Source organism: Pholcus phalangioides, unplaced genomic scaffold, assembly GCF_987345545.1.
Source record: "Pholcus phalangioides strain wild (caught in Gottingen) unplaced genomic scaffold, Ppha-v1.0 ptg000009l_1, whole genome shotgun sequence".
NCBI classification, from domain to species: Eukaryota; Metazoa; Arthropoda; class Arachnida; order Araneae; family Pholcidae; genus Pholcus; species Pholcus phalangioides.
This window is the reverse complement of record NW_028301602.1, coordinates 13,685,927-13,709,959: the sequence shown is the minus strand read 5'-3', so window position 1 is coordinate 13,709,959 and position 24,033 is coordinate 13,685,927. Positions and strand designations below refer to the sequence as shown.

The 24,033-nt window shown below is 39.0% G+C and overlaps 1 protein-coding gene and 1 non-coding gene across 2 annotated transcripts; both read right to left on the bottom strand.

Moving 5' to 3' along the window:
- Positions 1 to 5,428: 5,428 nt before the first annotated feature.
- On the bottom strand, positions 5,429 to 21,004 carry LOC149081787 (carboxypeptidase B-like). Its single transcript, XM_089235557.1, has 11 exons — positions 20,668 to 21,004; positions 20,467 to 20,551; positions 12,671 to 12,746; positions 12,426 to 12,562; positions 12,202 to 12,298; positions 9,977 to 10,078; positions 9,286 to 9,504; positions 9,027 to 9,120; positions 7,905 to 8,110; positions 7,655 to 7,739; positions 5,429 to 5,829 (listed from the first exon to the last, which is right to left on the bottom strand). The coding sequence occupies exons 2-11, from the start codon at positions 20,535 to 20,537 to the stop codon at positions 5,603 to 5,605; spliced, it is 1,314 nt and encodes a 437-aa protein (XP_089091683.1). The 5' UTR covers positions 20,538 to 20,551; positions 20,668 to 21,004; the 3' UTR covers positions 5,429 to 5,602.
- On the bottom strand, positions 16,182 to 16,254 carry TRNAV-AAC (transfer RNA valine (anticodon AAC)). Its single transcript has one exon. It is a non-coding gene; the product is annotated as a tRNA-Val (tRNA).
- Positions 21,005 to 24,033: the final 3,029 nt, after the last annotated feature.

Below are 24,033 nucleotides of genomic sequence, written 5' to 3'. Positions count from 1 at the left end.
CTTAATTTTTTCCCTTTTAAATTCATTTCTAATACAGCTTCATGTCCAAAGAGAAAATCGGGACGACATTTCATAAAATTTTTTATATAACGACATAGTGAATAATTTTCACGGAAGTTAAATAACGGTAGTGCTGCCATCTAGTATCGTCATCAACGTAGGTCACGTGATCGACCATCTTGAGAAAATTTTTAAAAATGTATTTAAAAAATGGTTCGTGGAAAATAATTGAAAAACAGTAGATATGGTTCACAATATGCGCCCTTTTCACCAATAACTCCGTGGACGATCGTCGATCATAGGCACATCAAAATTAGGAGCGACGTTCTTTAATACACTTCCTTAAACATACTACGTTTTATTATTTTTATATACTTATTTCATAAGGCCTTCGTCTATGAGAAGCACAGACTACGAACAAGGTTTCAAAGAAACGGGGTGGCACTGAGTGAAATCAAGGAACCCTCGCAATTGGACGAGTAAGGCCCCCGGCCCTTTTAGTTTTACTTTGGATTTGAACTCCAAAGAGCGTATAGTAATTATCGGGGAACGGAAACATCCCATGGTCAAGATAACGCTATGACCCCATACCCCTTTTAGTTTTACTTTGGATTTGAACTCCAAAGAGCGTATAGTAATTATCGGGAATTAGTTGATAACCACAGACAACATCCCATGGTCAAGATAACGTTATGACCCCATACCCCTTTTAGTTTTACTTTGAATTTGAACTCCAAAGAGCGTATAGTAATTATCGGAAATTAGTTGATAACCACAGACAACATCCCATCGTCAAGATAACGCTATAACCCCATGCCCCTTTTAGTTTTACTTTGGATTTGAACTCCAAAGAGCGTATAGTAATTATCGGAAATTAGTTGATAACCATAGACAACATCCCATGGTCAAGATAACGTCTCGACAGTGACATAAAAAAATACCTCCATTTTGAAAATATATCGGTCAGGTAATCTGGTTCAAAATCCGGCTAAAAAAGGAAGTCGGTCAAAAACGCGCGAAAACATTTCCGGTGGCGCCATCTAGCGGCGGAAAATGGCATTATCGCGGTCAAGCGCCGCCAAGACTACTGGCATCAGCTACTCTGTCGTCTGCTTGCTCCGGTTTGAAGAGATGGGAAAGAAAACACACAAGAGAGAGGGAGAAGTGAAGAGAATGTCTGCAAAACCGCGGCGCACGACGCATTTGACTCCTCCAGAAACAGTCGGCCAATCACGCCCAACGTAAAGCGATGTCGTGAGACGCATGCTTTTCTTATTGGTGAGTGCACGGCGTGTCGCGCTGGGTGAATCACGTTGCGCAAGGCACAAGAAACCTGCTCCTAGGAAAACCCGGCTTAGGAAAAGCAGTATTGGCTGTTTGTCGCTGTGGTGGTTGGGTGGTCATAGTGACGTATTTGCATCGCGAGGTTCCATTTTCGAACCCTCACCGCTGCCACAGGGCGGCGAATGCGAGCCGAACTTCCTCGTAATAAACATAGGCGGAGATAGACTTGGAAGTCTGGGGGGGGGGGCATGATGATGATGATGTCAATTCATATATACATTAGATCAGTCGACTCCACCTTTGACGCTGGAGGGCAATGATCCCCCCCCCCCTTATCTCCGCCCACGATAAAGTCCCGTCACAGAGAGCAGCAGGCCTACAAATGGTATAAATATTCAATCATTACACTTCATCCCCCTTCACTTCTGAGATATAGAGGGCAGCACTGTAAAATCAGACGCAACACTAGGTACGCACTCAGTCTGATAGGTACTTACACTTCTGGCGAGGGTCGCAACCTTAGAGGCGAAATAGGCAACCTTATATTTCTTCTCAATGGTCGCAACTAGATCCTTGGTCACCTGGGGCAAGCACGCACTTTGGTGAACTCTTATAATTTTGAAGAAGTGGTTAAAGGGTGACATTTGCGCCCCCACTAGTCCAGCGCAGGGGCACCGGACCCGCCTGCTTTCGGTACAACTCACTAGCAATAAATTGCTCATGGCGATAGGCCTGAGTTGTGTTCGGTTTGAAAGAAAGAAAAGTATGACTGTGTGTGTTTTCTGTTTTCGTACAGAGAGCATTACGCCTCACGACAGCGCTTTACGTCGGACGTAATTGGCCGACTGTTTCTGGATTCGGCCTCTCCTTTCGTGATTTTTCTTTCTTACTTTCTTGGTAAGAGGGGAAACGAACATCACGAAAAGGCCCCGTTCTGGAGGATTCAAATGCGTCTCGGACACCGCACGTTTCGCCGATCTTCTCTTCACTTTTGTTGGTTCTCGTTCTCATTCCTTAAAACCGGAGCATGCAGACGACAGAACAGATAATGCACCACGCCAGGAAAACACAAGTGCGTAGTAGCGTGATAAAGTTATAAGTTTCAGTCGACGTAAAATAATCGATTAACGCGGCTCAATGAAATTGCTCCTAGGAAAAACCCAGCTTCACCTGCTCCATCATTACACGGGGGCGTCAAATGTTTGCCCCTAGTGACAAATCGTCTAAGTTTGGATATGCGGATATATATAATCGCCGTGGATATGCGGGAAGCAGAATTGCTGATACCTCATGCTAGGAAGACACAACCGCCGGGTTAAGCCGGGTTTTCCTAGGAGTCGAATTTCTGCGTGATTGATTGAATTCGTTTTGTGATCACGCGTTTGTGTTTTCCTAGCGTGACGGATCAGCTGTCCTGTTCCCTACATGCTCCTGTTTAAAGGGAAGAGAAAGAAAACAACAAAACTCTGAAGAGAATATCAATGAAATGCACGGTGCCCGATGCATTTGACTCCTCCAGAAGCAGTCGGCGAATCACGCCCGGCGTAAAGAGCTGTAGTGAGACGTATTGCGCTCTGTAGTACTGCTTTTCTCATTGGTGAGTGGACGGCGTGTCGTGCTGGGGATTCACATTGCATGCAGCGGTAAAAATGCCTGCTCCTTAAGAAAACCCGGCTTTAGAGTATAAATTCGGCGCCCCCCTCTAGTCCAGTACTGGGCACCAGACCCGCCTGCTCCCCCCCCCCCCAGTTGTAACCCTGAATATTCACGTATTTTTACCATCCATTTCACACGATAACTAAACATTAGGCAGAAACTCGTGCAAGCCTCTCAGCCGGGATGGTCTGAATTGAATTCAGACAGAATTTCGACATAAGTTACAGATAATTAGTACAATTATTCGTTAATTAATAAGGCTACAGCCTGCAATCTGAAATTCTATTTTCAAAATCCCAGCTGTGATTTTTACAATTTCGTTTCGAACTGAGAAGGGACACCACCTTATTGTCGTTGCAAAGGGTGCATATTTTGAAAATATGTACGTATTTTTAATTCTTCTAGACTGAAGTGCCATCCATTGCAACAATTTATGACTAATTTTTGCTATTCTGTCTGTGACTAAGAATTTAGTTTTCCCAAGCAAAATGCAGTAAACGCTGCAATTTTCTGTCGCAGTTTTTCCCAAACTTTTTGAAACGTGACCTCAGTTTGGCAAGAATTTTAACATGTGTCCCCATGTCATTATATAAAGTGGCCACATGACCCGTTTTTCGGGACATTCTTGATTTTTTGTTAGCCCAAAGTGTGTAATCAAATGATGAATGAAATCAAATTATTTTTCGATATTTAGTTGGCAGAATTGTTTTATTATGAGATTTCAAATTGCGCACATACTTTTTAGCTTTGAATCTTGCTGCCAATGTCATCGACAGAACCGCAAGTTAGGACAGAATGCATATCTTGCGCATCGTAATGGTGAGAAGTGGATAACTTGGAAATCAAACTCAGAGTCAACAATATTTTTAAAAGTCCAGGTGTTCCCTCCAATTTTCCTCCCAATGTTTCTCTCTCTCTCTCAATGGACCTTTACTTCTTCATTAAAAGACCATAAAAAACACACTAACGGTATAACTATATGCAATGTTTTTTTTTAATATTAATTGCTCATAATTAAAAATGTAGACATTATCCATTATCCCTATACACATTCACATATTTTACCTACCCTTCGTTCTGTATTTTTGTTTTTTTTAAATACATAAAAATATTCTAAAATCGATTGATTCTTTCTGAATCCCCTCCCCCGCAAAAAATATTAACTTGATCAAGATATATGTACATGTAGAATTTGGTAAAATTACGTTATATGGCACACCTGTATGGCAAGTAGCTGTTCAGCTGAGTTTTGTCATCCTTTAGTTTTGACATATTTTTACAAATGTTAAGGAAAGTGAAATAAATTTCTTATTTTCTGGAGTTTTCATTTTAGAGAATTTCTGTTCAGCCACCCTCCTCTAGCTCATTATCGCTTATCGTTCTTTTTTAATTCATTTTTCGAATGTACCCCCGTCAATTTTGGTTCACTCTATATGTGCGTGAGTTTAGGAAGTGCTGCTATTCATCTTTTTTTCAAATCCGATGGAAAAAACTAGGAAAATAAAGTAAGAAAATTCTGAATGAGATTTAATGTTGTGGATTTGCTACTCATGGTATGAAATCTTTTTCCGCCAGTCTTTTACAAATAAGTTTGTATCTGACTGTTTTAATTTGGATTTTAGATAAATAACAGATGAATGGGGACACATCACTATCAATTTTTCATTTCCTAGAACAGTGGTTTCCCAAGTACGGAGAACATTTTTGGGGCGCGAGATGGAAAATAAATTACAATATGTTGACTGATTACTCAGGAAAATTAAAATGATGATATAACTTGAATTTTCCAATTCCTAAAAAAATATGAATCATACCAATATTTTGACGCCTCATCTTCTGACTTCTGTTCGCGGAAATGTGTCATACGAATTCTGAGTTTTAAAAGTTTCTTTTTCGATTAGCGATAGTATTTGTTTCTCATTTCGGTTGAGAAAAAATACTATTATTTACTTAAACTATTTCGTGTTTGTTTACATTGGTACCTCGTGTTATTAGCATGTTGTGCTTAGATTTGATACTGTCATGAACGCAAAGAAAAAGCATCAAAAAATTCAGTCAAGTGTCAAAGAAACATTAATTTCACTCTGTGCGGCTGGAATCAATAAGTGAAGAACTATTCAATGAATCTTTTTTTCCACATCTCAAATTTTTTTTTTAAATAGTAAAGTATTTTTAGTTTCGTTTTTGAATAATTTAAAGAAAAAATGAAGCCAAAATTAAATATTAGTCATAGCCGAAAAGGCATTGACCAATAAGTAAAAGAATTCATAGAAATTATTTATTGGATAATTAATGCAATCAATTGCAGAAAACCCCTGAATTTTCTAACATAAAAAACGTATTATCCAAGCGGGAAGGGAAAAATGTTGGGAACCCCACTGTCCAAGAATATACTGTAATTTTAAAAAATAAAGACAAGTGGTGATTTAATAAAAGAACTGTCGTGTAAATTTTTATAGTAAAATGAATGAAGAAAACCCACGCATCAAAAAGTTGGAGATATATTTTAATTTCTGAAAATAAATAAATTAACTGATAGTTCATCGATGCGTCTAAAGCAAACAACTCGAACCTCTGGCTTCCCATCCAATAATATTTCCTCTTTTTTTTCCTTTTCGAATACTCCTAAACCTCTATTATATCCTACACACTTTTAATTTTTTCATGATCTAGTTTTGACGCTGAATCTTCCCAGACCCACGGACTGTTCGGCATCGATAAGTTCGACGACGGCCTTGACTCCTTCCCAGTTTTCTTCGGCGTTCGGAACGATCTGCCTATTGGACAGGATGAATCCTTCTCTGCCAGTGTCCCGCAACTCTATAGCAAAGCTGTACTTGATATCTGCACCGTCATAAGCCCAATCTACAGAGGATCCAGCCGCTGGGTCTGAGCAAAAAAAAAAAAAAAAAAAATTATGATTAGTAATACGATCACATGCATACGGAAAAATCGGCATATGCAGAAAAAGAAAAAAACTACTTGTGGCGCCAAAGGTGGGGAAAGTAGGCATCGTCCTAAGTAATGGCAGGCTTTGAGGGCTCCTATGACAAGGGCCAAAGATGTTTGCTTAGTAAAATAATATATATTTGCTACATATATTTCGATTTTGAGGCCACAAAAAATTATGCTAATATTGGCCAAATACCCTTGACCCTCACTTGTCGTTTTAGAAATCAGGACAAGGATGTATCATTACTTGCAGGTGAATTGATGCGCCACGCAGAAGCGTATTGACAGTCAGGGCCGCAACTAGATGCTTCGTCACCCGGGGCAAGTGAGCATTTGGGCGCCCCCTTGTAATGTTGAAGTAGAGGTTTGAGAATAAAATTTGCGCCCCCTCTGGTCCAGCGCCCGGGGCACGAGACCCGCCTGCTTCCCCCTAGTTGCGGCCCAGTTGACAGTGAAGGGCTAAGCGCGGGCTCTGGCTCTGAAATAACCGAGTAGAAGGCAGTCATGAGGAAGCAAGCGAGACTATTGTATGCAGCAGAACACAACGAAGGCTTAATCCATTACGGAGTTAAACTAATTAATACATAGATAACAATCAACTGTGTAGTAAAACGTATTGGCCGAAAATACAAATAAGCATCACAATGAAAGGCCCGTATCACGGTTGCACAAGGTATATATATATAGACGTACAGAATATTTATGTGGTGCCACCGAAGGTTACAAACGTGAACAAATATGCAACAGGCCCAGAGTGACAAGTTCGAAGGGGCAGCAAATTTCAATAATTGGTGGCCAAAAATATAAAATTAAAACGGGAAAAGGGAGGCAAAATTTGAATAGCAAACACAGGCAGAGCTGTCTTAAGAGGAGTGATTTTTTCCGAGGCCCTCCCGGGTAAGTTTACATGTTGACTCTCGAAAATTTCAACCAGATATCATTTTTTTAAGCCCCTATTCGCTTGAGGCCTCCGGGTGGGCTCATGCGTTAAGACTAAGCTGCCAGCAGGTGGCAAAGCCATAAATCCGCCTCTGGCCCCACTTATTGGATTTCATAACGGTCGATCAATACGGGTCATAATCAGCCGGTTCTGGATATATTTCAAGTGTAAGTGAATGATATTTTAGTGATAAAAAAATTTCCCCCTCTCCATTCAGTTAGCGCCCTAAAAAGTCGGCCCTTTTCAGTTGGCGCCTTCGGTGGCCGCGTAGTTCACAGGATTCAAGATCCGGCCCTGATCATAAATGCCTTTCAATTTTCGCAGTATCTCTCCGTATTTGTCTAAATAAATTGTCATGCAAACCAGTCCCTAATTACCTAGTTCCCTGGCGAAAGTTTTGAAATTGTCTTTTCTATCATTTCCCAGCAGAATGAAGTACTGGAGACTCCCGTAACGAAGTTGTAAAGCTGATTTTTATATTAATTTAACAGCTATGCAATCAGTTGCGTCGGAGTCGGGGTGCTCAGCACCCACGGTAATCAGTGCCATGGATCCGAGCACCCCAGAATTGATCAGAAATCAAAATTTCCTACATAAAGCTTACGACGAGCACCCACAGGTTAGAAACACTTACAACGTCACTGTACGCAATTGCTACACGTTTTGCACGAGGCACTTGTAGTAGAAGTACCTGTCAGATCAATTAAAACTGTTGCCTATGTTTCGAATGACACCGTAATGATTATGGGAACTAGTCCTAGGTCATGTTGGTATCAGCTAAATGAAAATTTTAACTGAACGGACGAAGAGAAGAGTCCTTACATATGGTGTTAGCGATGGTGCCATGCCGGTACCACAAGCCATGTTTTCGTTGGATGGCTGCCGCAGCTACTTGAAGAGCACGAAGCTGTTCAAAGATAGAACAAATTTCTTATTAGCTATACACTATAGTTAAAAATAAGTAAGTAGAAAATAAAAACAAAATATCATCATAACGGGAAAAGTAATTGATAATGTATATTATAGATACACAAAATTAACCATAGGTTATTGCGCATGTCTGAGGTATTACCTGATCGGCATAGTGGGGAGGATTTCTCCTGGAGTGTCCGTACGGTGTCATCCATAACTGCGAATACGCGTGAAAGGAGAAATAAGCTTTCACTTTGCCTTTTCCGATTCCCAAGACACCATCGCGAACGGCTTTGCTTTCAGCTTCCGAAAACGCACTCTGACCGCGGTATATCTCTGAGCAGGGATTGCTACTTGTACCTTCACCTGGAATGACAGCACACTTTCAATAAGTACTCTGTGACATATAAATCTCTCTCCCTTACAACACAAAATATAGTACTACAATATATATTTTTCCTTTTTATTCGGTATATTTCCAGTGCAGTATGAATTATATGGGATCCGGAAATTTCGACACCAACATTTCAACCCCCCGACGTTTCATACCCGGTACATTTAACTCCTCGAATTACGCCTGCCCTGACTGTACGAGTGCCAGGGTGAATGACCAAGTAAATGACTGACTGTGTGAGTGACCAAGTGATTGGGTGAGTGGCCGTATTACCATATAAGTGGGTGAGTGACCGTATGAGTATCCAAGTGAGAATGTGAATGACCACATGAGTGACCAAGTGAGTGATCGTATGAGTTACCAAATGAGTGATCGTATGAGTTACCAAGTGAGTGACCATGTGAATGATCAAGTTAGTGATCGTATGAGTTACCAAGTGAGTGACCATGTGAATGATCAAGTTAGTGATCGTACGAGTTACCAAGTGAGTGACCATGTGAATGATCAAGTTAGTGATCGTATGAGTGACCACATTCACTTGGTCTCTTATACGGTCACATATTGTCACTCACTCATACAGCCACCCACCCACTCACTTATTCCCTTATACAGTCACTCACCCCTTCAATTAGTCATTCATATGGTCACTCACCCGCTCACTTGGTCACTCAGACACTCATTTGGTTACTCACACGTCAGGGCAGGCGAAATATCAGTGGTGAAACGTCCGGGGCGAAATGTAGCGGGGACGAAACATCGGATGCGAAATATTCCTAAAATGAATGAAAAAGTTTACTTCACGACCTGAAAAGATAAGCATGAAATACCAATTCATTGATTCGTAACTCGAGTATATGAACTGTTTAAAACCATTTGACGCTCACATACCTCCGAAATTGGAACCGAAATTTCTGTTGGGATCGGTTCCGGCGCAGAACGGATTCCATGGATCAGATGCTCGATTTTTACGCCACATGCGATTCTTGATATAGGAAGAAAAACAGATGCATTTGATTACACACACACGCGCGCGAGCAAAATTTCCTAAATTACTATTACTTGAACTAAGTATGATTGGTAAATTTATTATTGAATTTTTATTCAAATGTGTACCAGCGTAATCTTGTCATCGTATTTTCGAACTTACTGTTGTCCAAGTATACTTGTATCCATCGGGATTAGCCACGGGTACGATATACCAGTCGAATCTGTCGACTAATTTCTTGACATCTGGATCAGTGTCGTAACCAGTAACTAGCTGTTCGATGAAAAACAAAGCCGTTGCTGGTGCTACCCATTCTCTGGCGTGGATACCGGCGTCGATCCAAACAGCGGATTTGTTGTGGTTGTTACTCGCAGATCCGATCTAAATGAAGAGATTCGTGATATAGGTTGCCAGTTACATATAACTGTCAAAAATTCATCTTTTCTTTAGCGCTGGCATTTAATGAGCACGAAGGAGTACTCAGGTAATTTGTAAATGCAGTCGAATCCTGTCTTAACGAATAGCGTTATAGCGAAAATCTCGTTTTAACGAACACTTTTCTAATCCCCCCAAATAAGTTTACATAGGAACTAGCTAGGTAACCTGGAATTCCTTTATAACGAAATTTCGTTTTAACGAAGTGATTGCTCCGGTCTCTTGGCGTTCGTTATAACGGGATTCGACTGTATGTATAAGGGATTTATATCAAATCTCTTGAGGATTCAAAAATCAGCAAGACCTGCGAATTACAGCTTATTATCATGACAGTGAGCTAGATATGTTTCTGAAACTTGGAGAGGGTTACAATAAACTCTGTAATTGGAGGGGGGGGGGAGTGTATGTGTGTACTTACTTTTAAACCTTTGATAGGGTTTCCTTCAAATGTCGTACCGAAATTCCTCACGGAAGCTATTGAAGCATACTTGGTTCCGACTGAATCCAGATAAGAGCTGATCTATGCAACAGAAAAGGTAAAAAATACTATATTCAGCCGTCATATATCTTCAGTTTCGAAAGAAAAGTTTTTATTAATTCATAATAATTTTGCGGTTATAAAATTTTGCGGTTATATTTTTGCAGGACAATACCACAATACCGCTTAGATGTCCATACCCCAGTACCAGAAGCTATATTAGAAGCATAGTTATATCTAGGGTGCCTCCACACATTTTTTCCGGTGGGACCCAGTGTCACAAACCCACTTCTTCGAGAAATGAATGCATTACCCCAATTCAGAAATTGCCAAATTATGGCAATCTTACTCATATCGTGAGAAGCGACAGTGAAATTTCTTCCCTCCAGTAACAGGCAATTATGAGGGGGGGGGGGGTGTCGTCCTTTCTTTCTTGGGCACGTGGGGTGTAATACTTCCCCCCAGTCACTCCCAGAGTTACTTTAGGAATTATTTTTCCTCATTTTTTAGGCGCCAGTGACTTAAATTGCATGTTAATATGCGATTTAAAAAAATTCGTCTGCGACCCTAGTTCGATTGAAAAAGTGTGGATCTTTGCGGACAAAGATGTCCTCCCCTTCGTAAATACAATATATGGAGAAAACGAGCTGTTTGTGAAGAGATATCGAAGTTTAGGGAAAGAAAATTGTCTCTGCCATCACGAGGACTCAAACCCCGGTCTTCTGTACGCCGGACGAGCGCTCTACCTCTAAGCTTTGAAAGCAAATAGAGCACCTCTCTTTGGAGCATATGTATATGCTGAATAGCACCGTGGGATGGACGGTGGCAACATTCCGCTAATTGTGTGTGATTGTGTGTGGCTCGCACACGTTTTTGCTCCCCTTTCAAAACCTTTTCTTTCCTAAACATCAATATCTCTTCACAAACAGACAGTTTTCGATATATATTGTATTAACGAAGGAGAGTGAGTATTTTTCTGCATATACGTCGCCATCTGGTGGCCTTGATGTCATTTGCTAGCAATTAGTAGAATGTTATCGCCGTCCATCGTACGGAGTTATTCAGCATGTACATATGCTCCAAAAAAGCGGTATTCCCCATCTGCTTTTATTGCTTAGAGGTAGAGCACTCGTCCGGCAAACGAGAGAGGAGCTTATAAACAAACCCTACATTCTTAGCTATATTATAGAAATTTAGTGCATCGTGACTGGCCGAAATGAGTGATTAACCATTAGGTCACTCAGTGAAATCTTTGCTGGTGACGTTTAACAATAGATATACTTAATTGTGCCTTAGTTGGCGCACTGGTTAGAGCACGGGGTACACATACCGATGGTTGTGTGTTCGATTCCCTCAAACCTACCCACATTTTTTTTCCACCATCTTTGCTATCATTTATTGCTTCACTAAGAAATTAATTCTTTTTTTTTTTTATTTAATCAAATACGGTTCAGGTGCATTAAGATGGGAATAACGATGGCTCGCGAAGTGAGGGCCCAGCTATCATTTATTGATTCACTAAAACAAATGCTTTCATTTTTTCATTTGTCGTTAATGAGCTTCGAGAAATTCAGTTTCGCCAAAAACTCATTCTCTGTGACGTTTAGTTATTTTTCTTGCTCGTAGTAACCAATTAATGGCGTGCTAATGCCTCTTGTGTTACTAAGAATGTAGGGACTGTAATTACGCAGACCGGAGTTCGAGTCCCCATGAGGGCGGAGATGAATTTCCTTTGCCTAAACATCGATATCTCTTCACCGACACCGCGTTTTCCGTAGAAATTGTCTGTCTTGCCGTACGGCTATCACTCCTGTAATTTCAATTGTAGAACTCAGGAACTGTGTATTAGTATTATACAAAATAAAAAAAGTAGAGAGTAATTTAACTCTTCTCTAAAATTTTAAAGAGTAGTTTTGTGAGAAGATGGATATTTTTTTTATAAAAAGCAGAGAGAGAGAAATATATAATCCCATTCAAAAAATTCCTAAAATTTAAAGGAGTATTCTCACTCCTGGACGAAATTTGGGGGAGTAAAATTGAATTTTGATGCGTGCATGCATCATGCATCTAGATGCGTATTGGCGAACACTGCTTTGTATATAGCTATAGTTGAGAGATTGAAAAATGAATTCGAAAGTGATTGGATCATCAAAGGTTCAACTTACTGCCTCGAAAGTATGGTAAACATCGACTTGGAAAGTTTCCTGTCTTCCTGCCCATTCATCATCAGGCGGATTTTCTTCTCTTTCAGTATTGATCCATCTGGAATAGGAAATGACCCCCCACACATGAGTCTAAAAAATATTTATCGCTACCCGTTTGATATAATACGATTTTTAGGTTTCGAAGTTATATAAATACAATTATTATTCAATTGTTATTAACTCACTCCTGGAGATTATCAGTGACGACATAGAAATCGATTCCTTTCGATCGCAGCTCATTTTCCAGGTCTTTTGAAACATCGGGAGGAATTCGGAGGTTAATCTTCTCGTATAAGGCTATCGGATCGTTCCAGAAATCAACCTAGAAATTATTCCGGAAAATAATTTAAGTATCGATTTTTTAAAACAAAATGTTCACGATAATGACAACAGCATTTTCAGTAATGATTGAGAAATTAGCTCTGCATACCACTGGGTTTTCAGATAATGCTCGTAGAAGATTGAGTTCATCTTCATCACTGGCAAATACTCCGAGAACTTTGTGACTGTAAAAATTAAATGAATTTAATGTTTTAGGATCGGTATATATAGGTGAAAATATAATGGCAGAGCATTAATTTGAGGAAAATATTTGAATTGCTCAATTGGCATTGAACATTGAAGGACCGAACATATCCTGCTTCACATCTAAGAGAGATTTCAAAGCGTTCCCTTAGGAGTGGTGTATCCGGGAATGTTTAATTAATAACAAGATCATGTTTTAGAAGAGAATGGTTAGATCCTAAACTTTCATGCTTTAAGTTATTATTCAGTTTAAGAAAATGGGTGATTAGGGTGGCCAGATCATGCAACTGAGAAACCGGGACAAATCTCGATAAAAACCGGAACGTACCGTATTTACTCTCGTATAGGACGAGGTTTTCACTCCTTCAAAAACTTACGTCGTCTTATATGCGCGAGTGAAGGCCTGGTTGCGTTTTTTTAGTATAGTGCACGCTGCTTAACCCTTACAGCGGCAATCCCGCGATATCTCGTCTTTTTAAAACCCTCTCATATTGGAAATCCCCAGGATATCTCTGTACAGAACGCTTTGTCTGATAACATGTTTCACCCCCCCCACCCTGTCAATAAACAGCCTGTGGCCGGAGTCAGCTTTTTGTTCTAAGGCCGGTATTACACTATAAAAGTTTGATGAAATCCCTTTTATAAAACTCAAAAAATCCTTCCAATAAAGCTCATAGGTTACATTCGAGCAAATGCGACCGATAATCTTATTGGTTGAATTTTTCAAGTTTTATAACAGGACTTTTAGAAATTTTTTATAGTGTCATACCGACCTTAGTCTAATAACAGAAGGGCGGGGGGGGGGGTGGGAGACGATGTTTTTCTTTTCTCTTCGAGGTAATATACGATTATTCTTTTCGCATAAGTAACAGAAAATGAGTTTTTTTATTCTCATTTTTTCATTGTTGTTATGAATTCGTGTTTGGGGGAAAGAATTTATCAGCTCACGCACGCACGCACACACACACACAATTGGGGAAAAACATTATTCTTCTTGAAAATAAGTGGCAATTACTTATATAACCTTTTATTTCTAAAAGTTTTAGTGATTTCCACTGTGGCCAACGCCGTCTTAACGCATGGCCAGGCACGGCCCGGGGGCCTCACGAGAAGAGGGGCCTCAGAAAAATTAGAAGTAGTTGAAATTTTCGAAAATTTGCCAGGTAGGGCCTCAGAAAAATCACTTGGCTCGGGGGCTCATGATGCTCTTAAGACGGCCCTGACTGTGGCTGTTATAACGCTGATCAAGAAAATTTTAAAAACCGCTCAGAGAGTTAATGTGATGTCATTGGAACTCGGAGTTTCTGATAACAATAATCGATAACTATATTCGAAAGAAACCCAGAAGTCAGTTGCGTGGAAGAGTATACCTTTAGAGCTGATATCAACGTTGTTCAGGAAATGCTGCATACATAGGTGCCGGAACCTAGGGCTGAAGCCATTTGAGTCCCCCCCAAATGAATTTTGTAAGGAGGCTGAAGGCCTCCCCCCAAATAATTTAGGTAAAAACAATGCAATATACCCTCTCATGTGGATGCGATTAAGTCAAGTATTTACGGGACGACCAACAACTTTTAGCCCTCCTAATGTTGTCGTCGCTTCTGGCTGCCTATCAAATGCATTCGACAGTGCGGAGGACAATGCTTTGTGAAGTAAGAGTGAAAAAGAAGTGTGTTTATGTGTTCGAGTTTCAAAGCAGCCGTAAGGGTGTGCGACAGCTGCAGCTGCATTCTCGCTATACAGTGGAACCGGATACTCCCCGTTAGTGGACACTTCCTGTTAACGGTAACTTTCTTTTAATTACGTCAACGGGACTCCCACAAAGTGTATTTTACTATCCATCAACTGTCACTCCTCGTTAGTGGACCAAATTTTCGGTCCCGTGGGTGTCCGTGTCCGTATAACAGAGGTTTCACTTTAACAGAAAATATCAATTAAAGAATAATTTTGTGCAACAAAGCGAGGTGACCACCAAAACCACGAGAATGTTCCGAATATTCAGAATATTACAACGAATTATCGAAAACCACTCATTTTACGAAGGAACCCAAGCTTATTTTCGCACTGGGGCCCCACGGGTTAGTAGGGGCTTTTGAGTTTGAGTATCAAGCTGGCCATTCTGTGCTTTTATTTTGCGTAACATAAGCATTCCGGGTCCAAACTTGTGTTGATGACAGTCCATTCATTTCGAAGCTGAACAACATGTGGGTAATTTGAAATTTGATAATAAAACTAATTTTTCAAAAAATAATTTAATTTATATAATATAATCTTGAATTAGATAAATTAAAAACCGAGGCAAACAGTTGTCTCGAACGATATTTTTTAGCACATTGCATTTATTAGCAAAGAACGAGGACTGTCCCGATTTTCCGGGACATCTGGCCACCCTATGGGCAATGAACTTCTTTGTGATATATCTACAGTAGAACCTCTCGATAACGGAAACCCATGGGAACGACCGAAAATGTTTTCCGCTACCGGGAAGTGTCCACTGATAGGGAGGTACGATATACAGCGAACGAAACTTTTATACGACGTCTGAATTTAGTTGCAATTGGTTCCTATACATTTTAATGTTAAAAATGTATATGTTACTGTAAAGTTGATACACTGATGGTTAACCATAATCACCAATCGTCTCGATAAAGATAGTTTGATTAAATTTCAGTGCATTTATCAGTTTTAGTGGTGATTATGCAGAATTCCCAAATAAAGTGGGAAAGTCTGATGACTATGGAAAAATTTATACCCTTTCTTCTCTTCATTCAAACCAATGAATTGTTTTTGCCCGTACATGATACGTGCGTGCACTACACATATCTCGCAATGAAAATTAAATTTAAATAAATGTGAAAAGAAGGTAAAAACATTCACGACAACACCATCAGTCTTGTAAATGTTGGCTTTCTTTCACACGTATCAACAAACAAAACCGTCTCATTACCATTTAAATTCACCCTGCTGGACCATAATTATGTTTAATAAATTAAGTAATTAATTGACGATTAATCATTTTTGGCAACACGAACTTTGGGATTATACATAATCCAAGTTGAATATGAAAAATTCTGTTTATGACAAAAAAATTAAGAAATAATTTTGGAAAAAAAGTTTTGACTGATTTTGCTGTCCGCTATCGAGAGTGTCCGCTGACGGGAGTTTGTGAAATACATTAAAACCCTATTCCACGAGACCGAGGATCAGAAAACTGTCCGTTAACGGGGAGTGTCCGTCAGGGGAGTTTCCACTGTATTATTTTTAACGAATTTAGATTTTTTTTATTTTTTTCGTTTTAATGAAGCTAAGAAATTCGAAAAAGGATAAGATTCATGATAAAATTTCGAAGAAAAAAAGTAATATTCGAGGATATTTTGTCCTGAACGGGTCAAGGGGGAAAGAAAAAAAAAACACATTGTTCCTGCCAGGGCTCGAACCTGGGACCTTCCGCGTGTTAGGCGGATGTGATAACCACTACACCACAAGAACATGTCTGACAACGTATAAGCTACGAATGAACAAAATTTAACCGTTTCCTGAATGGAACATTGATTTGATTGTGTGACGTCACAATGACGAAATACTTGGAGAAAGAAATAGCCCTTATCTCACAATCACGATTTTTTCTTCGCCGTTCTTTCAGACTGTTTACCAAGACATAGGCCTACAGTAATCTTTCACTTATACACCCTCTCATTTATACGTTTCTCTCACAAGAATTCTTCACTCCCGGCGGATGATATGGGAGAGAATAGTGATATTTTTTCCGACTTTTTTTCATTTATGCGACTCATTTTGCGACGTATATCTCAGTTACGAGTCACAGAAAATTGATTATTTTGTTGTTTTTTTGTGCGTGTTTTTTCTCAAAAAAAACCCTTTTACAAAGAGTCTAAAAAAAGATTTTGAGTGAAAAGGATATTGTGGCTAGGCTGACCATATTTCCTGGAGGGAAATTGCTATTCCAAATACGGGACATCGCACATTACCGCCAAAAATATTGCCAAAAGTAAACAGTTGCCAAATATTACTGAAATAATCGAAAAATCACAATGGCGGGAAATGAAGCATCACTGTTAATTGCAGTGGATTAAAATGAATTCCACGAAATGGAACGTTCATCAAGACAAGTGCGGAGAATATTTATATATGAATATTCTATATTTATATATAGAATATTAATACATGAATCCCATTATAACGAACACCAAGAGACAGAAGGAATCACTTCGTTAAAACAAAATTTCGTTATAAGGGAATTCCAGGTTGCGAGCTAGCTCCTATGTAAACTTATTTGGGGGATTAGAAAAATGTTCGTCAAAACGAGATTTTCGCTATAACGGTATTCGTTAAAACGGGATTAGACTGTAGTTGTAATTATCATAATATAATAATTTATGAGTTTAAAAACAGTTTCAATCTTTGACTTCAATAAAGAATAAAAATTCAAGTGGGCTTCGTGCAAAAAACGCGGAAATCTGAGACACTTTTGCAAAAAAAGTCGGGACGGCCAGAAAAAGATAAAAAATCGGGATGGTCACCCTAATTGTGACTAACTACAGTGGAACCTCCCCTAACCAACATCAGCTAAAGCAGATACATAAGTGATACACAATTATATTTTTAGTCCATGAGCAGATAGCTGGTGCTTTAGCTGGTGTTGCCCTAACGGACACCGTTCTGATCCCGGTCCCGTGAAATATGGCTTTAAGTGTATTTCACTCCCCGTTAGCGGACGCTCTCGATAGCGGACAATAAAATCAGACGAACTAATTTTTTTTTTCCAAACTCTGATTTACTAATTTTTCGTCATAAACCGAGAATTTATCTCATTCAACTAAGGTTATGTTTAATTCCAGGCTCGTGTTGGTAAATACGATACATAATCAATTCATTACTTAATTAACTCAATGGTGATGGTGAATTCGAATAGTAATGTTAGTTTTGTTTGTTGATACATATGAAGAAAGCCAACATTAGAAGATTGTTAACATCACAACGTTGTTATGAAGGTTTTTATCTTGTTCACACTTAATTTAATTTTTATTGCAAAATATGTGTAGTGCACTTATAAAGTACGGCTAAAAATAATTTTTTGTTGAATGAAGAGAAGGAAAATTATAATTTTCTCCATATTATCAGACTTTCCAAATTTATTTGAGAATTACGCATAATCGCCGGTAAAAGTGATAAATGTGGAATTTAATCAAACTTTCTTTATCGAGACGATTTGTGTGTGTGTTATGTATATCCATCGTTGTATCACTCTTTCACACTCCCAGTAACATATTTTAGCATTAAAATGAACATTTCACTGAATGAACTTTCTTCACCAATTGCGACCGAAGCCAAACGTGTATAAATGTGGAAGTCGTATAAATGAGGAGGTTTCACTGTAGTATATCGTACCTCACCGTTAGCGGAAAAACTTTTTGGTCCCATGGGTGTCCGTTATCGAGAGGTTCTACTGTATATTCCTTATATTTGTGCTACGCAGGGTAGTCTATTCTCTTCCTTCAACTCGGTGACTAAATCGCTGTTTATGACTGAGATCAATCAGAATGAGATTTTAGTCCTTTTTTTTGGCGATGCTTTTGCACTCCGTACAACTCAAGGTGCGATTCTGGGAGTATCCATCTGCCCTGTGAAGCTTATCAGTAAAGCCCGGATAATATGCAAATGCATATTTTAAAGAATAAAGCCACCATTGTATGTTCTCCTAAAGTTATTCTTCCGCTTTTCCGAGGCTTAATATTGTTCATTCTGCACTGCCTTTAGGTTTCGAAGACTATATCAACACAGGGACATAGACTTGGTTGAAGGGGTGCAGACGCGTGCTCTTGCTTGAACACAAGGCTTGAGTTACGGAGAGAGACTTAATTTTTTCAAATTCAAATTTCCTTTATTTAAGATTTTTAAACACAGTTATAAAACATTTAGAATTTTCTTGAATATGTTTAGATTGGATGAACGCAGGTGTCGGGGAGATATGATCGAAGTGTTCAAAATTTTCAACGGGGTGGATAGGATGGACCATGAATTATTAATACACCGTCAATCAACTGCTTTGACAAGGGAACACCAGTATCAATTGGTAAATTGCTAAAGGTATCAATTCTAGGCTGTGGTGTCTCAGAGAGTTTTTCCCTAATAGGGTTGTTAATAAGTGGAATAGCTTACGCCCGGGGGTAGGGAATTCTAACACAATTGGCACTTTTACAAAGAAACACGATAAGCATGTTGGGGTAAATCGAGAAGCTATCCATACTTAGATAAGACAACCATAAGTATTCTTTATGGGAATTGTACTGTATATTTATTTATTAGTCTTTTCTTTAGTGATATGATCTTTTTTATTGGGTTGCAGTATTTTGGTTATACAGTCGAATCCCCTTTATAACGAACTTCAAGAGACCGGAGAAATCACTTCGTTAAAACGAAATTTCGTTATAAAGGAATTCCAGATATTTACATTGTTTCTATGTAAACTTATCTTGGGTATTGTTAAACTTATCTTGGGTAAGTGTTCGTTAAAACGAGATTTTCGCTATAACTGTATTCATTAAAACGGGATTCGACTGTATCTGATATCCACATTTTTTATGGGCATCTTTTTCTGAGCCACCTCGTCGGGCAATTTGGCGGTTGTGGCCCACGTATTTGTATTTTAGCACTTCTTTATATTTAATAAATAAATGCAGCCAAGTGCAGCAATAAGTGCAAATAAATGTATAAAATCACCGAAATTTTAAAATAAGAGCATATTTTTAGCATTTTTTCTATTAATCACCTTGTGTTAATGTTTGCAAAATTATTTTCATTTTTGAATTTAATCAAATCTTTGATTTTTTTTTTAAAGAAAATGTTTCACTATTTCACATTTAGGGCATATTTTTAGGAATTTTTAAATGCGTGCTTTCTCATTTTTTACGCGTTTTCCAGTTTTACTGCGATTACTTCAGTGCTTTTAATATTCATATCTTTTGTGCATATTTTTATTTTGATGCACTTTTTTGTGAATATTTTACATTTTTAGAATATTATGGCACATTTTTTCTGCATTTTGCGCATATTCAGATGCATATATTTTTTCACTTTAAGTATATTTTTCAATATTCCTATGGGCATATTGAAGAATTTTTATCATTTTAATGCATATTTCGACATTTAAATGCATATTTTCCCAGTTTCTATGATTTTTTTCTCATTTTTCGGCACTTCCGGGCACGGCCCGGGGCCTCAGAAAAATGAAAAGTAGTTGAATTTTTGAGAATTTGCCAGGTGGGGCCTCAGAAGAATCACTAGGTCCATGATGCTTTTAAGACGGCTCTGGCCATAACTAGCCATTACTGTGCAAGCATTTGCATTTAGGCCCCCTTCTAGGCCATTCTTCGGCCCATAATGACCCATTTAGGCCCATTCTGGACCCCTCCCCTTCGAAGTGGGACCTGTGCGGGTGCACCTGCCTAGTTACGGTACTGCTAGCGTACTTACTGTATTTTTGTCCTGGAATAAGATATAGATGCTGTAGGATGTGTTTCGGAAACTCGAAATTTCGAGACTCTACTGTGACCTCTAAAATCAACGGTTCGCCAGGAATTTGTGGTTCGAGGAGTTAGCTATGTTGCAACCCGTATATTTTCAAGAACATACAATTTTCAATCTTTGTCTAAATATTCTGTATATAATAGCATAACTTACCCAGTGAAATTCTGTTGGCACCATGCACAAGTGACCAAAGATATCACGGTGATGAATAAAGTGCGAAACATTATGCAAAGCAAATCTGTAAATGCAAACGATGATACGTGTGAATAGGTAATTATGACAATCCGATTTTGTCGCGAATTCAATCAAAGTTCATAGAAATTTATAAGAGACGTAAATACATGAAGCACTCACCAAGCCGTTGACAGTCTGAAGTTATATTCCAACGAAAATGGAAGAGGTGCTATTTTTCGAAGATCTCAATTATAAATGATATAAAGTCACGTCTTCAAGAAAATGTCTCGATGCCCATCGATTTTCCAGAGTACGATTAAAAACTACCGAAAAGAAAAAAAAGTAGAGTGTGGAAAGTGGAGCTTAAAAGCTATATCGATGAGATGCTTGGACGGAGAACCACAGTGAGAGGTGGTTGTTGATGGACTCGACTTCCCAGAAGAAGTGAAGACGGGGACAAACACACCACATCCATACATACAAGTTGAACCTCTTCTTCTTCAGTTACATCTGTATTAAAAATAGCTGAATCGGAAGCTTTAAATTAACTTTCGCCATCATCTCTTGCGAACGTGACGCGTGCTTCGAATCCCATATTGGGTTTTAGAAACCCCCCTCGACCCTCCCTAAGGCTCCAACGGACTTTACGAGAGATGTCCAGGAGCATACCAAGGGATGAGGAAGTTGAAAACTAGAAGTTTACGTCACGGAGAGAGAGAGAGAGAGAGAAAGACAACATGCTTGTTTGACATGTTCAACATCATACCAAGAGATTGCGTATTCATGAGGCATCTATGAAGGTACTGTAGTTTGGGCGGGTTTTGTTCTTCAGTTGGACTGTCGTCAACAGCGTTATGTAATTTATCAACACTTCTCTCTTTTCTTTTTTCATTTCAGGGTTAATGACATCAAGGTTAACGGAGAATCTTCCGGTTTCGAGATTTCGCTCAGACACAATGAAAATAGAATGAAAATGACCTTACCCGTTCAATGCACTTAAAGTTGCTTTAAAACTCGTTTAATACTCACTTCCGAGTTAAGTATATCGTAGTTTCTCTGATGGTAACTAAACTTGTATTAATTGTTCATAAGGTGACGTCAGGGCCGTCTTAAGAGCACCATAGACCCCGGGCCTAGGGAATTTTCGGAGGCCCTACCAGGCAAATTTATATGTATGCTCCTTGAAAATTTCAACTCTCTCATTTTTGTGAGGTCCCCTGGGCCGCGCCCACGTGAGCCCGTGTCTTAAGACGGCAATGGGTGACGTTGCCCCTCATATTTACCAGTTGGGCTCGGATTTTGATGACGTCTTATTTTTATGACAAGTCATATTTTTAGAATTGTCAAGCAATTGGTTATATATATATACAGTATTTTGATAATTTTATCAACGAGAATTTTAATATGTGGGCATTTTTTTTTCTTTAGAGCTATATAATTTATGCACTTACAACGAATTCTTGTCTCTTCTTTCTTTTTTTCGGATAAAAACTTTTGCATTTCCAGTAGCCATTTTCCTCGAACGATCCTTTTGCTATGTTTCTGAATGACACGCAAAGCACTTGTGAAATATGTTATTCATTCGAACGTTCGAAATCTTCGCGTTCAATGCATTTTCATCATGCCTCAACAAACTTTTGTCAGGAGGGGCAGACTTGGTTTTGCCACCGCCACCCCGTCACTGTAAAACTCCAAAGCTCTATAACAATGGTTTTTTTTTGCATTTTTATATCATTTAATACATTCATTCATTCAAACCGAGCACAACTCCGGTCTATCGCCATAGGCAATTTACTACCGATTGAGTTGTGCCGGAAGTATGAGTGTGTGTGTCCCCCCCAAATACCCCGGGCCACGAAAGCAACTGTATGCAGTTAATCAGTAGTCATTTAATACAGTGGAACCTCCCTTAACGGACAATTCCTGGTAACGGACACCTGCCATTAACGGACACTTTTTGATTCCCGGTCCCGTGGAGTAGGGCTTTATTGTATTTCACTCCCCCACTCCGCGTTAGCGGAAACTTTCAATAGTGGACAGTAAAATCAGGCAAACTAATTTTTTTTCCCAAACTCCAATTCGTAAATTTTTGTTCATAAAATCGGATTTTTATGTTTTGTTCATAAATATGTTCATAAATTTATCATATTCAACGGTAATCAAAAGCTGGTATTGGTAAATATAATAAAATCCGTCAATTAATTACTCAATTAACTGAACATAACTATGGTCCAGGATGATGATTCCGAATGGTAACGTTGGTTTTGTTTACAGATGTTGATACGTCTGAAGAAAGCCAACATAACTGATAATGTTGCAATGAACGTTTATTTCTTCTTCACACTTATTTTAATTCAATTTTTATTGCAAAATATGTATTGTGCACGTGTCATGTATGGGAAAAAATAATTACCGTATATACTCGTGTATAAGCAGAGTTTTTTTGTAGAAAAATTCGTTCCTCAAGTGGGGGGGGGGGGAGGGTCGGCTTATACTCGGGTCAGTTTTTGATGAGAAAATATCGACCCCCGCAGTCAGTAGTCATTTTTGCAGCAGCGTTCGAAAAACCGGCATTATTGGTATGGGATATGTTCAAACCCCCCACAGAACCGATAATGTCAAAGCCGAGGCAAAGAAATCTAAAACATCATTGGCTTTGATACCATGTGGGCTAACGTCGATTGTACAGCCTTTAGACGTGAGCATCAATAAGCTTCTCAAAGACTATTTGAGGGATTTTTGGATCGAATGGATGAGTTCCGATGATAAAGTGGTGCCTTAAAGAAAATTGACATTGACGTGGTGTGCCAATGGGTACATGAGGCGTGGAATTCCTGTTTCCACCGAAATTATCATCCGATATTTCAAAAAATGTTGCATCAGCAATGCGATGGACGGAACTGAAGGTGATATCTATCCTGCTTGAAAGTGACAATAGCGATGAGACAGCCCAGATGAAGATAAAAACGAAGATGCCGGACCTTATGATGATCTGATGGATTACGATGAGCTTGGAGACTCAGAAGAAATGGTTTAAAAAGTTTGAATCATTTTCTATTGTAAATTTCCACAAGCTATTCATTTTGCATGAAAATGTAAGAATTTTTTTCTGTGAAATGGACGGATGTTTTGGGGTCGGCTTATACACGGGCTTTCAATTTATTGCGGTTTTGGTGGTCCTGAAGTGGGAGGGGGGGGCGGCTTATATACGAGTCGGCTTATACACGAGTATATACGGTAATTGGTTTAATGAAGAGAAGAAAAGTTAAAGATTTTTACATTTTTAGCAGACTTTATTTGGAAATTATGCATAGTCACCGGCGAAAGTGGTAATTGTAGTGAAATTTAATGAACTTTCTTTATCGAGACGATTGATGATTATGCATAACTACCGGTGTATCATTTTTATACACAGTAACATAAAGGAACCAATTGCGACCGAAGTCAAACGTCGCATAAATGTAAAAGACGTATAAACGAGGTTCAACTCTATATCGTATCTTCCCAATACAGGACACTCCCCGTTAGCGGAAAAAAAGTTTTTGT

Coding starts and splice junctions, on each gene's coding strand:
- LOC149081787 (XM_089235557.1), bottom strand. CDS start 20,537: ATGTTTCGCACTTTATTCATCACCGTGATATCTTTGGTCACTTGTGCA. Junction 12,563..12,670: donor CATTATCTGAAAACCCAGTG/GTATGCAGAGCT, acceptor AATAATTTCTAG/GTTGATTTCTGGAACGATCC. Junction 12,299..12,425: donor GTCACTGATAATCTCCAGGA/GTGAGTTAATAA, acceptor TTCCTATTCCAG/ATGGATCAATACTGAAAGAG.